The following is a 15150-nucleotide window of genomic DNA, read 5'->3' as shown; positions in this document are numbered from 1 at the left end:
TATTAATGTTCAGAGTTTTGTCCGAGCCAGGTTTAATAGCCTGATGGCTGTGGGGATGTAGCTATTCCTGAACCTGGTTGTTGCAGTCTTCAGGCTCCTGTACCTTCTACCTGAAGGTAGCAGGGAGATGAGTGTGTGGCCAGGATGGTGTGGGTCCTTGATGATACTGCCAGCCTTTTTGAGGCGGCGACTGCGATAAAGCGGTGAGACAGCATCTATGGAGCGAAGGAAATAGGCAACGTTTTGGGCCGAAACCCTTCTTCAAACTGGTTCAGTAATGTTCTCTGGGACAGGAAAGCTGTCACATTAATCTGATTTGATCATAATGTGACTCCTCCTCCAGAAATGTCTTCGCCAGCCACCCAGATCCAGGGCAGTTAGGTGCCCAGGGTAACACATGCCCTTCTTAACAGTCACACCCACATCCAGAGGCTAAATAACAAAAATGACAATGCTTTTTATTCACTCCACTAATTTCAGTGGAAATCCTCTTAACAAATTATGCTTCAAGTGCCTATTTGAAATCACATCCATCATTATTCAGTAACCATGGAAATAAGACACTTGCTATAATCTAATGCAATTGCATTCTATGCTTCCCATTTTACCAAGCAATACACAAAATGATGAAGCTCCACAGCCTTACATTGGGAGCACCAGGATTTGGATCACATGCTTATGGCACATTAGCAATGCAATTAGCCACATCTATTTTCTGAATTGGCTACAGATGGCTGATTGTTGATGGGCTGGTTTAGATGAATCCAATGCTGCCTGCGATGCCTTCCATTGTCTTAATAGTTACTGGCACTCACTGTTTGCCCTAACATGAAGCCTGAAGAAGGGTCTCGACCTGAAACGTCACCCATTCCTTCTCTCCGGAGATGCTGCCTGTCCTGTTGAGTTACTCCAGCATTTAGTGTCTATCTTCGGTTTAAACCAGCATCTGCAGTTCCTTCCCACACATGAAGAATGATGATTAGCCTTGGAGCCAATAAATATTTGGGCAGGATATGGTTGAATGAGAGAAAGACTACATGTACTCAAGTGAGAGAACAGCTCCTGGTATAGAACTAAGTCACACTTCCAGGGCTATTTGAATGCCCATGAGTGCCCCAAATTAATTTATTAGAGAGGGTCAGAAGATTAGATTACACCTATGAACCGTGTTCATGCAAAGAGAACAAACAAGAACGTTACATGGAATGAAATGTTTATTTTAAGGATTAAAAAGGGGGAGGGGAGAGGGGGAGGCATTACCCAATTAAGGCATAGGTTTGACAATTCCCCACCCCACGGGAAAACTGTGACGCTCTTCTACGGCGTCAACCAACGTGGGATTATTTTGTATTGTTGAAACGAAAGAGGAGCGAAAGAGAAGGGAGATTATGTGATGGTCTGACGGATTGAGACAGTGGGGGGGAGAAGGAGAAGGTGCCTCGTGCGAGTTGAATGTGAAGCGGAGGGTGCAGAATTCTTCGAGTGTGAGCGGTGAAACATCAAAGAAAGCGCCTCTGTACCTGATCAGCCGACAACCTGCGGGAGAGGGGGAGATAACAAGGGGGGAACCGAGCAGCGACCTTTGCTCAGACTGGTCCTCATTTGTACAACAGATTATCATTCCTTTGGATTTCTCTCTGTGCTGGAATATCTAAAATGAATTCGTTTATTTGCTCATCCATTTTTAATCGCCTCCTCGTTTTAATGGTTTCCCAAATTGTTCCCGAAGGCTGGATTTCTCCTCGGTTGTCAAACTGAAATTGCAGGTTTTATTTCGCTGCTCTTAAAGTGACCGTGCACTCGCCGGAGGTAACCCGTGGATTTAACGCCGTGGGTGGATGCTCGCTTCATTCCTGCGATAGATAGAAGCGATTTCACCCAGGATGGGACGAGCCGGGCAGACGGTGCCGGGGAAGACCGTGTAGACCCACCACCCCGCGGCCCATCGTCCCCAATACAACCCGGAGCTTCGCATCGTTCGGCGCTGGGGGAGACCGAGGGCTGTACGGGGGACCCTGGGGAGACTATGGTTCGGAGATGATGAGGTGGAATGCCCAGGTAAGGTGTTTCCCAGTTCCCGCTGCATACAGGAGCTGTACATTACATCCATGTTGGCGGGGGGTTGTGTTTACAGTTGAATGTCTGTGTTGTGAGTTTCCTCATCTCCGGATGGCTGTTCCCCTAATTTAATGCTTCCAAATGAATATGTAATTATTATTAATATGCATATGGTAGAAATATGTATATATGCACAACGTATGCATATTAATTATAATACACGCATACACATATTAATATATATTATGTGTGTATATATTATATATATATAAAACTATATAGTAATATAATATATTGTACATATTTTGCAAATAGATGGATGCATACGAGCTAAAAACTCGAGTGTTTTGTTTCTCCACGATGTGCGGTCAGTGACACAACCCTCCGGGGTTGGTTTTCGGTTCAATCTCTGTCGTGCATGAAGAGCAAAGGCAACGCTGAGTGTTTGTTGCTCGGCGTCGCCCACTCCGTGTCGTGACGCCGGCTTCTGCATGATGTAATGTCAGTCAGCACAATAGCGGCGGGTTCATTTGTAAAGCACAGAGTAGCCGGCTGTTTTTAAAACTCGAGAGTACGGCTGCAACTGGTCTCCTGTGGCAGTGATGGTGTTGGTCCTGAATGCACTGCTGTGGGAGTTTAATCCAAAGTGTGTCCATACTGTGGGCAAGGGCGACACTGTGGTGGAGAGCTGCCGCCTCACAGCGCCGGAGACCTGGGTTCGATCCTGATCTCGGAGTTTGTCTGTGTGGAGTTTGCACTTTTCCGGGTGGGTTTCTTCCCACGTCCCAAAGCTGCCGCGGGAGCTTTACAGATTAGATTTGGAATGTAATGGAATAATACAGAACTAATGTGAGTGGGTGATCGATAGTCGGCAAACACTCAATGGGACCTTCCTGTTTCCATACTGTATCTCTAAACAAAACGGGTTACATAATGTAAACGGTGGCGCTGGGAGTGGAGCCCCATTGGTACCTACTGGTTGTCATTCTGCAATCAAATCATCCATAGATACTTGACTTGAGTGCGGTGTGATCGATACTGCACCAATCACGTACTGTACATCGATACTGTACCAATCACATTCTCTGCACTCTAGGGATGAAGGCATTTATTCTGAATTTCTTGTTTTATTGTATTGACATTCTCTGGCACTTTCTGGTAAAAGCTATTTCAATTTCAAAAAGAGTGCAACCTAATTTTATAGCCGCGTGTAATGAGTGCCTTGCTGTTATCTATGTGGAAATTCACTCGCCATCAATCTGGTTACTCTGCAAGTTCATTTTTTCAAGGGCCTTCTCTGTGTCATCAGCCCAGAAAATATTGTGCTGTTGTCCAAATTGTAAAGATTAAATATAAATAAAAATGGGCCCAGCCCCAATACTATGGACTACTTTCCCACCATCTGCATAGTTGGCCCTTCTACTAAAGGGCCTGTCCCACGATGCGAGTTTACCCAAGAGCTCTCCCGAGTTTAAAAAAAATAATTAACTCGTGGTATTCTATGAACTCCTACGACCTTCCATGAGCTCCTACGAGTAAAAAGCAACAATTTTTTTCATCAGGAGTATTTTTTTTACTCGTTGACATTTTTCACAGTGTTGAAAAAAACTTCACGAGTAAAACAATACTCATGATGAAAAAAATTGTTACTTTTTACTCGTAGGAGCTCGTGAACATACTGTGGAAGGTCGTAGGAGTTCATAGAATACCACAAGTTCGATTTTTTTTTTAACTCAGGAGAGCTCTTGGATAAACTCGCATCGTGGGACAGGGCCTTTACTTTCTGCTTTGTCTTAACCTAACATTTTTGCTTTTTCTGTTCTTTTAGAAATTCCATGTGTAATTTAGCAGTTTGTTTTTATGCTTGTGATGGGCTGCATGTAAGATTTTCCATTGCATCTCTACCTTACTTTGTGTATATGACAATAAACTCAACTTGCTTGTTCCCTACTCTGACCTTCAGGAGATTATCTGGCATCGTATCAAAGATTTTTAAACTCCATATTAATTTCATCATCTGACATACTTTTGTATGCTTCCTCTGTGAGAAAAATAATAACAAGGTTGAACAAACATTTTGAAATCCACATGAACTATTCAATGCTGTTCTAGTAAGGAGACCTTTGTTGTTAAGGTGATAGGTCCACCTTGCGTTTGGTATTTTATCTCCTTCTTAAATATCCATCTGTGTTCGTTGATCCTGAATATCCACCTTTCTCCAACAATTAAAAAGATGTGTAACTTTGTATCTGGTGTCAATTCTGATGTCAGATGCATGTGCACCTAATAAGCTCTCCTGATTAAACCTCAAACTGAACCCAAGTTGTTATTTCCTATTTATTCAATTTCATTGCGTGTTAAGCAAATCCTTGATTCAAATCCATTAGCTATTTGTTCTTCCTCTAACCTTTGAAGCGTTTTTCCTTTGTTCTTGATGGGTCTTGGGCATGTTCATAAGGTCATAAGCGATAGGAGCAGAATTAGGCCATTCGGTCCATCAAGTCTACTCTGCCATTCAATCATGGCTGATCTATCTTTCCCTCCTAACCCCATTCTCCTGCCCCCTTCCCATAACCTATGACACCCGTCAGGTGTTGACCATCAATGTTGACCATTCTTCGGTGTCCAAGGTAACCTGGTGGACTGGCAGTTTGTTTAGATATGTGCCCTAGTTTGGGTCAAAGATCCTATAGTGGATGAGCAAGATAGACCACTCCTGCTAAATGCAATGGGCTGCCATGTAGTACGCAACAGAGTGGAACGTGGGCCTTTTTTTTTTCATCCATTTCAGTAACCCGACCCGACTTTGTAAATCCCTCTCGGCGTTAAGGGGGAACAGTTTGTATGTGTGATATAGGGTTATTCATAATTCTGTTCATTCATAATTCTGTTAAATTTTGTTGAAGATTAATATGTTAACAAATTATGATTCTGTTAATTGTCTTTTTTAATGTTTTTTTAAAAACCTTTTTTTAAATGGCTCATGTGCTGTGTTTGAGTTTGAGTTGATTTTTGTATTACTCTTGCACTCTGTAATGCATCTAATCGCACTGTTCACAACTGCAGCATTTGGAAAATAATAGCAATATGAAGATTCCAGTTGCTCTGCTCTTGGAATCTTGGAATGTTCCTTAATGTTTTTTTGTGTCTGTGGAATAGTTTTTCAACAATAAAATGGGTCTGGTCTTCCCAATAGTCAGAGTGGAGCGCGATCTGTCTGTAATGGTGAGATTATCTAAATGAGGTATTTAACAAAATAACATTAGTTTTGAGCTAGATTAAAGAAACAACGTATAATTTAAGGATGGTTTTATTCAGCGACCATACAACTGATTACATTGTGTAGGAAAGAACACACATACACACATATATGTTTAAGGAGGAACTGCAGATGACGGAAAATTGAACCCGCACCCGCTGAGTTCCTCCAGCACTTTTGTCTACACACATATATGAATGTGATATAGATGTATATAATCATATCACACACGCACACACATACACACGCGCACACACACACACACACAGTGTCCAGAAGGTAAATTGAGATTTGATAAGTAAGAGGGTAAAGGGTTACTGTGAGTGGATGGGAATGTGAAGTTGAGTTTACATTCAGATGAGTCAGGATCGTATTAAATGAGACAAGAAGCTTGAGGGGGTGGGTAACCTGTTCCTAATTCATGTTATTCTGTTTATCTAGTTCAAGGACTCTTGTTACAGGTGATGTGTGAGTCATCATTGTAAGGTGTGGTCGCAAGTTCCCCAAAGAATAATGAACAATAGATTAACAGAAGTAGAACAAAATGTGCAGGAAGGAACTGCAGATGCTGGTTTGCTCCGAAGATAGACACAAAATGCAGGTGAAACTCAGCAGAAAAGGTAGAAGGATCTCGACCTGAAACATCACCAGTCCTTCTATCCAGAGATGCTGCCTGTTCCATTCAGTTACTCGAGTACTTTGTCTATTAACAGAAGTAAGAGTTTAGGGTCTTGATGTGGACTTCATTAAGCCAAGAGCAGGCTAATGGAGATTGTTAAATAGTCCTCTCTCAGAAAGCCTAGACAATTTGCAAAAGACATGTCTGAGCACTATTGTTTAAATTAATCTTGGGGTTACTTCAGCCTAATACAGGAGATCAAGCAGCCAACACTGCTGCTGTAATTCCATTCCCTGCCTCACAGTAGGCATTTGTGCCTTTCATGTTAAAACAGCATTGTCAGCCCAGAGCTATCTGAGGGGCCAAGGCCTACAGTGTGAAACTGGTCCAAAATAATCAAATCTGCAATTGGACAGGAGGCCAGATTGTTCTTCAGCCCTTCGTGACCCCCCTCCCAATGTTTAAATGTCAGATTGAGCTGACTATTCACACTACTAGCACAGAAAGTGACCAGCACATGTCATTGCCTAGACATATAACCCCTCTAGACCCACCCCCCATTTAAAATTATTGAATGGTGCTATGAATTTGACTATAAAGGAGGCATCACTGATTGTATCACAAAGAGTCTCGACCCGAAACGTCACCTTTTCCTTCGCTCCATCGATGCTGCCTCACCTGCTGAGTTTCTCCAGCATTTTTATCTACCATCACTGATTGTAAAGTACTTTTGGATGCTTCGAGGCGGTGAAAGATGATATAACATTACAAGCAATTCCCAGTACAAAATGATGTACATTGATATAGTGAGATAATGAAATTATTCAATTAGTTCTCCTTTGCCTTATTTAGCACCAGGAACTGCCACACAATGCTTCCTGAAAGAGGAAGCACGGCTGCCATGTATTTCCCACATCAGCTAGACGTCTTGATATCCTTCGGCCTCTCAGAGCGACAGACACCCGGGCACGATATTGACCTCATGATCGCACATTCTCCCTGTGACCGCATGGGTTTCCTCAGGGTGCTCCTGTTTCCTCCCACATCCCAAAGATGTGTGGATTTATACGTCAATTGGTCTCTGTAAAAGCCCCCGAGTGTGTAGGAAAAAGATGCGAAACTGGGATAACACCGAACGAGTGATGGATGGCCAGAGTGGACTCAGTGAGCCCAAGGCCCTGTTTCCAGGCTGTATCTTTCAATTCAATCAATTCTGTTATTTACCTTCTTTTGGGAGACCTCTGCTGCTTCCTGAGTGGTGTCCAGCTGTGGGGTCTGGGCCGTCACTTGGCAATGCTGAGCATACACGTCCCAACAATCTCCAGCTCATCCTTTTCACTGCTGGACAGGAGGTTCTTCCTTTGTTACCTCTAGGTTTCAGGTTCTTCTTCGCCAGAAATGTCTACTTATTTTGGAAGGTCTCGAGCTTCTTTCATCAATCTCCGTGCCAGCTTTCCCCACTCCGAGTCAATTAAAAAAAAACATACCAAGGGTATTGCTGTTTATAGTAGCTTCAAAGTGAATGGTAGCCTAGTCCTTTATGTTGAGAGGCAAATCTTTTATTTTTCTAAAGTAAAATGGACAGCATAGTGACACAACCTTTGGAGCTACCTCATGGCTCCAATGGCCTAGGTTCAATCATGACCTCCAGCAATGACTGGAGAAGGAGACTGAGAATTTCAGTCGATGCGAAGGACTTTCACTGCATATCTTGTCGATCCAAAGCCCTGTCCACCAATGACCCCAAGATCTGCTGCTCCTGATCCTGATCTCTGGCTCCTCGAAGCCAGAATTTGTCGCCTTTAATTCTGGCCTCTTCCTTCTCCAACCACCCCCCATCGTTACCAATCTCTGCCTCCTTCCCCCCCCCCCCCCACTTCTGAATGCCTATCCACACTCGGCTGTCTTCCTCCCAACCCTTCACGTGGTGAAAAATTAGTAATCGACTGTCCAAGAATGTTGTGCATTGAATAGTTATGCTACTACTACAATCACAATATTCCTAATTGGAACTGATCCAAAATCTATATTCTCTTGTATCTGCATTCCACTGGACTAAGTGAAGAGCGAATCCACATTCAATGTATTGTGGGCTCCATGATGTAACATATGCTTATTTTAATACATTGTGATTACTGTGTTTAACAAGTCGTAACATATGTTTTTATTATGTTTTGCTCACTGTTTATTACTTGCCCCATGTAAACGCAATAAATGTTTCGTAACATTAGCGGGCACTATTTTGCATAAATGGCACAGGCCATACACACTGTAGAGTCTGTACTTGCTTTTGGAACAATCCCATTTCCCTGCAATGTTCTTCTCTTTTACAAGCATGTCAATATCCAACCCCCTGCCGATTCTCCTGCCAGCCTCCTCCAACATGGTTGATTTACACCAACTCAATCTACTGGCCAGCGTGCATTTGGGATGTGGGAGGAAACCAGATCAACTGGAAGAAACGTAGAAGCACTAGGAGAATGTGTAAACCGGAGGTCATGAACAATCTTGGCATTATTTATAATGTTTTACAAACTATATTGAGAACAGCACTGCTGAAGGCTTATACAGATTAGTGTCTAAACCAGGCATGTCAGAACAACAACAGGAAATGCTGGAGACACTCGGGTCAAGCAGCAATGTGGAAAGAAAAACCGAGTTAATGATTGAGGTTGAAGATCCTTCCCCTGATGAGAAGGTCAATTCCCTCTCTTCCTACATATGCTGCTTGATCAGCTGAGTGGATCCAACATTTCATGTTGTTGTACAGCTTTACAGCGTCTGCAGGTTTTATGTCTGAATAACACTCCCAGTTTTGTGCAGATCTGCTTGTAAAGTTCTGCCTTAAACACGTTATTTCAAGCAGCCTCAATGAAACAGACGTCCAGAGGTCGCACCTCCCTGACACAAATAGTTGCTGAGCATGTCGGCCTCATCCTGTCAGGACACATCTGTGTCTGAGTCGTGCATACGTGCTCTTGCGGTTTAAATCGGCACCAAACGCTGCTGAGTTCCAGCCCTGTTATCTGCGCTCCTTAATTCTATGGCAATCCAATGATTCAGCCTCTCCCAACATCATGCACTCTTCCTTTCTGGCTTATTGTGTGGTCTCGTCTGTCAACACTTAACTCTGGAATTCCTTCCCCAAACTTTTCTTCTCCAAACTGTTTCTCAGAACCAATGCTGTGGTCATATGACATAGTGATCCTGTGAAATATCATAAAGTCTGAGTTGTATTGCATGTAGACAGGCCCTTCAGCCCAACTTGCCCATGCTAACCAACATGCCTCATCTACACTAGTTCCATCTGCCTGGGTCTGGCCCAAATCCCGCTAAACCTATCCTATCCATGTATCTGTCCAAATGTTTTTAAAACGTTGTGATAGTACATAGAAACATAGAAAATAGGTGCAGGAGTAGGCCATTCGGCCCTTCGAGTCTGCACCGCCAATCAATATGATCATGGCTGATCATCCAACTCAGTATCCTGTACCTGCCTTCTCTCCATACCCCCTGATACCTTTGGTCACAAGGGCCACATCTAACTCCCTCTTAAATTTAGCCAATGAACTGGCCTCAACTACCTTCTGTGGCAGAGAATTCCAGAGATTCACCACTCTCTGTGTGAAAAATGTTTTTCTCATCTCGGTCCTAAAATATTTCCCCCTTATCCTTAAACTGTGACCCCCTTGTTCTGGACTTCCCCAACATCGGGACCAATCTTCCTGTCCAACCCCTTAAGAATTTTGTAAGTAGCTTGCTCAACTACCTCCTCCGGCAGCTCATTACCTCTCTAACTCTCTTTAGGGAGTTAGATTTAACTCTTGGGGCTAAGGGAATCAAGGGATATGGGGGGGGGGGGGGGGGAAAGGCAGAATGGGGTACTGATTTTGGATGATCAGCCGTGATCACATTGAATGGCGGTGATAGCTCGAAGGGCCGAATGGTCTACTCCTGCACCTATTTTCTATGTTTCTATATATCTTCCATCTTGGTACATGTTATAAAGGTGCTAGATAAATGTAAGTTTTTGCCCAAAGCTGGAGAGTGTCAGATTAACAGGCGATGACTCCAAACCTTGTGTCTGCGCAGGTACAATGTTGAGCAGCTGAATGCCTTGCAGCTCCTTACACAACCCGTTCAGCCACGTCTCCCAGAAATGCCTTGGGCTGTTCTAAGTAAACTGAGCTGCTTTGCGGGACGGTGATTGTTGGAGCCAAGTGTCTTGTGTATAGTGCAGCAGCTTCAGCGTTGACAGTACAAACCATCATCTTCCAATTTACAACCTTGCGTTGTGCAATGAAAACAACCATGTTGCATGTTTCTCCTTTGAATTTTCCCGTTGCTATGTTGAAATCAAAACATGTTTCACCAACCTCTGCTTCAACTTGCCCTTCCTTGGAACTCAGCTACTCATCAGCCCAAGGATTTTTCTTCCCATCTGAAAGGTTTTGAAATGCAAGCAGGGTGTTGGCGAGCAGCTGTGTTTACTCCACTGTGGTTTTGTTCAGTGCAGCTCGCCTTCTGCCCACTAGATGGAGTCATTGACTCAACCCCATACCAGCAAAGGTAGACAAAAATGCTGGAGAAACTCAGCGGGTGAGGCAGCATCTGTGGAGCGAAGGAATAGGTGGTGTTTCGGGTCGAGACCCATCTTCAGACTGATGTGGGGGCGGGAAGAAGAAAGGAAGAGGCGGAGACAGTAGGCTGTGGGAGAACTGGGAAGGAGGGAGAGAATGGAATGGAATGCTATTTATTGTCATTCAAACTTAGGTTTGAACGAAATTACATTTACTACAGTTTTTTACATTACAAAAAAAAACCAAGACCACACTTAACACAGTTTACATAAACATCCATAACAGTGAGTCTCCAACACCTCCTCACTGTGATGGAAGGCAAAGTCTTATCTCTTCCCTTTGTTCTTCTCCCGCGGTCTGCAGCATCGAGGCGAGCTGGGGCTCCGATGTTAAAGCCCCTCCGCTTGGTAGGATGGTAAGTCCCGTGGCCATTTAGCCACACCGGGTGATGTTAGGCCCCAGCTCCGTGTCCTTTAAACCCTGGGGATCAAGCAGGCCAACCAGCGGTCCAGCAGTCCAACTGCAGCGTCTAGGCGAACTGGGCCTCCGATGCTAGAGCCCCCGGTGACGATGGTAAGTCCCCGTGGCCACTAACCCGCACCGGGCGATGTTAGGCTACGCTCCGTGTCCTTTCAACCCTGCTATTCCAGCGGGAGAAGCTACCGTTGCGGGAGCTCCGAAAAGCCGTCTTCCACCAGGGACCTGCGAGCTCCCGGTAGAGCAAGGACTACCTGAAATTGGAGAAGTCAATGTTCATACTGCTGGAGTGTAAACTACCCAAGCGAAATATGAGGTTCCAATTTGCGGTGGGACTCACTCTGGCCATGGAGGAGGCCCAGGACAGAAAGGTCGGATTCGGAATGGGAGGGGGAGTTGAAGTGCTGATCAATGCGAACTGGTTAGTGCGGAATGTGCGGTGGTGTTGGGCGAAGCGATCGCCAAGCCTGCGCTTGGTCTCACCGATGCAGGGCAGTTGACACCTAGAGCAGCGGATGCAATAGATGAGGTTGGAGGAGGTGCAGGTGAACCTCTGCCTCACCTGGAAAGACTTGGATGGAGTCGAGGGGGGAGGTAAAGCGACAAGTGTAGCATTTCCTACGGTTGGAAGGGAAAGTGCCAGGGGAGGGGGTGGTTTGGGTGGGAAGGGACGAATTGAGCAGGGAGTTACGGAGGGAGCGGTCTCTGTGGAACCACTGCTCCACTGCCAAACCAGCAAATCTCAGGCTAAACATTAACTTGCACCACTCAGAAGTGTGGCAGCATTAGACTGCTCCCAACACAGAATAATGCCATTTTGCACACATTCTGGGCTGTTCTAGCTGAGATACATCTCGTTTTTTGGAGGAAGCTTCATTCTTGTTTTTGGAAGCCAAACCTTCTCCAAATGACATCGGTAGAGGTGCAATACGTAAACTTCATCCACAGTGAGATTTTCCATCCCAGAGGTGTGAAAAATGACAGTTCTTATTTACTCACAGAATAATCTGTTCTTTGTAAATCCTATTTTGCCAATAACTGAGACTTTATAAGGATCAACGTCAAATGTTTCTTTGTCCTCATTCAAATCTGTGATCTGCTGTGACCTCAAACACAGGCTCTCACATGACTGCACTGCTTGTCAAGAGAGCTCAAGGTCATGGTGACTCTCAGCAAACCTAACCTCAGGATCAATCCTGGATGCTATTGACCAACACTTCCTCCACACTGCTATGTTGGGGATGTTGCTTAATCTTTGGGCTTGAGGAAAGGAGACTTTAACTACTTTGGACTTGAGGTGAGGAGACTTTCGCTTGGGTAGTTTACACCCCAGCGGTATGAACATTGACTTCTCTAACTTCAGATAGTCCTTGCTTTCTCTCTCCATCCCCTTCCCCATTCTCCCACTAGTCTTACTGCTTCCGACTACATTCTATCTTTGTCCCACCCCCTCCCCGACATCAGTCTGAAGAAGGATCTCGACCCGAAACATCGCCCATTGCTTCTCTCCAGAGATGCTGCCCGACCCGCTGAGTTACTCCAGCATTTTGTGTCTACCTTCGATTTTAAACCAGCATCTGCAGTTCTTTCTTACACAGACTTTTAACGACCTCCAGCTCGCATCAATGGGCAGGGTGGGTAAATGCCAGTGTTACAGGCTGCACTAGTGCACAGGCTTGCTTCTAATAAACACTGGGGGGTTTTAACCTGGTAGAGTTGCTGCCTCACCAGGTAGCACCAGGTGTAATAGGTTGTGGGGAGAAGGCAGGAGAATGGGGTTAGGAGGGAGAGATGGATCAGCCATGATTGAATGACAGAGTAGACTTGGGCCGAGTGGCCTAATTCTACTCCTATTCCTAATGACCTTACGACATCCATAAATTGCAACCTTCAATATATTGGTTTCTAATTGTATGTGCACCAATATACCGTGCTTACCTGCAATTAGTGGGGAGGGGGTTGTGGGTGGTCCATAGCATCTCCATCTCGAGAGAGGCTGACTAAAAAAGCAGACTCCAAAATGCACTCAGCATGCCTCTGTCAATCTGTAACAGAAGAGCTGATTGATCAAGGGTTATTCCTGCACATAACCTGCTCTTTAAAGAGACACCTGTAATGAATGGACATTTGGCAGGCCCACTAATTAAATACATTCCATTCCCAGTGTCACATCAGCTTTTACCCGAGTTCCTGCCATACGTCAGTGAGCAGCTGGGTTGTACCCACTGGATTTGATCTTCTGGTCATGACCTGAATCAGGGGAGATATTAAACAGGGAACTGTCTGTCTGTCGGTTGGAATAATTGTAAACAATCTCATCGTTCTGCTTGGGGTCGAATCAGATGTCAATACCCAAACTCTTCCTTTCAAACAGATAGATCATCATTGATCCTTTCAATTGCTGGTGGGATCCTTCTGGGCAAAGGTTGACCTGTGAGTTTGTGTTTGACTGGACTTTTAAATTCCTGAGCTGTGAATCACTTTGGGAAATCCTGGGATATGAATAATACAACTTAAACTCTGCCATTCCCTCGCTCCGCTTTCATCCTCTCTTCTCCACCACAATCACTTTTACCTTACTTTTCCTTTCAGCTGTCCTAATGGAATGTAACCCTTTATATCCAGTGGGCTGGAAAATAAAGCAAGCCCTGGTTGGACCACATCTTGGAGTGCTATAGCCAGTTCTGACTTCAGAAAGGATGTACATACTGGTCTTGGGTGAGAGCAGCAGAGACTGGTTGTAATGCTTCTGATAACAGAGTTAAGGAAGTAGTTACGGGAATTTTAGAAAATCATAAAATCTAATCATGAAGAATAAATGCGGTTTTATGAAAGAGAAAACCTGTTTGCAAACATATCCGTTTCTATAGCATTTATTGAATAAGGTGGATAAAATGGATTCTGTTGATATTCCTCTTTACTCATGTTGCTTAATGCTGGAAATGGTTTGAAAAGTTGCCACATGAAGGATTACTACACAGGTAAGAGCTTGGGGCACAGGGTGTAATTTATTACTATGGCAGGAGGATTGGCAATAACTAGGAATAAAGTCCAAATAAACAAGTCTTAAACTGGTGGGAGCTGTCACATCAACTATTTATAATCTACATTAATGACTTGTGTAGATAAGAGGTGGAGTGTATTATAGCCTTGCACTGATAATGCAAAGACAGATGGGAACGCACATTGTGTGGTGGACACAGAGACTGCACAGACACAGATAAGGTTAATCAAGCATACAAAAATGTGAGCTGAGATTAATTTGAGAATCTGAGGTTTGGACAGAAGAATAGAAACCCAGAATGAAAGTTAACCTTATTGAAACACACAATTGTGAAAGTGCTTTAGTGGGGGAATGCTTATTGGATGTTAACTCCCAGGGGGAAATCTAAACCTGGGACATAGTTTCAGAGTAAGGTGGAGACATGAGAAACTGCAGATGCTGGAATCTTGAGCAAATACACAATGTGCTGGAGGAACTTATTGGGCGGGCAGCATCTGTGTCACCTCCTCCACGGATGCTGGCTCTGACTGACCTGCTGAGTTCCTCCAGTCCTTTTTACTTTCAGAATACCATGTTGTCCATTTAACACTGAGATGAGGATGACTTTCTTCCCTTGTGTTTGTGAGTTTTTGCCGATCTCTTCCTGCCACAATAAAACAGTGGAGGCTGAATCATACTGAAGGCTGAGGGACATTTTTGGTTTATGGAGGAAATGAGTTGTGATGGGGAATGTCAAGCTGAGACCAAAATTAGCTATAAACTTATTGAATGTTAGTCCAGGCTGGAGCCATTTGGTTATTATTTTTTCTCCGATTCTTGTGTTCTTCCTCTTCACGGAATAGGTTACCTAAATTGGGGTTCTGGTCCTGGGAATTCTGGAGTTTGATGGGACAGATAGAATTTTAGGCTTTGATGGAACAGATGGAAATAAAACTTTTGGACAAATTGGAAAATCTAGGGCAACTTAGTATCAGAGCTGAGCCACTGGGATGGAAAAGTAGGAAGATAGTGTGGAATTGTCTCTTACAAAAACCCATTAAGTTAGTGCTTTATCAACATATATAACTCCCAGATTGATATTCAGCTGTGTTGTGCTGTTCAGTGAAATGCTTCCAGGTCAATTCAACGGAATTGGGATTCACATCAGCAAATA

The 15150-nt window shown here is 44.1% G+C and overlaps 1 protein-coding gene across 1 annotated transcript in view; it reads left to right on the top strand.

Moving 5' to 3' along the window:
• Positions 1-1364: 1364 nt before the first annotated feature.
• Positions 1365-15150, top strand: part of ralgds (ral guanine nucleotide dissociation stimulator) — a 121902-nt gene continuing 108116 nt past the window's right edge. The window contains exon 1 of the mRNA XM_033048892.1: positions 1365-2058. Coding sequence (XP_032904783.1) covers positions 2038-2058 — 21 coding nt within the window. The 5' untranslated portion in view covers positions 1365-2037. The remainder of the gene's footprint in view (positions 2059-15150) is intronic.

This window comes from Amblyraja radiata, chromosome 32 (genome assembly GCF_010909765.2).
Source record: "Amblyraja radiata isolate CabotCenter1 chromosome 32, sAmbRad1.1.pri, whole genome shotgun sequence".
NCBI classification, from domain to species: domain Eukaryota; kingdom Metazoa; phylum Chordata; class Chondrichthyes; order Rajiformes; family Rajidae; genus Amblyraja; species Amblyraja radiata.
The sequence above is the reverse complement of the archived record's forward strand: the minus strand, read 5'-3'. Positions and strand labels throughout refer to the sequence as shown.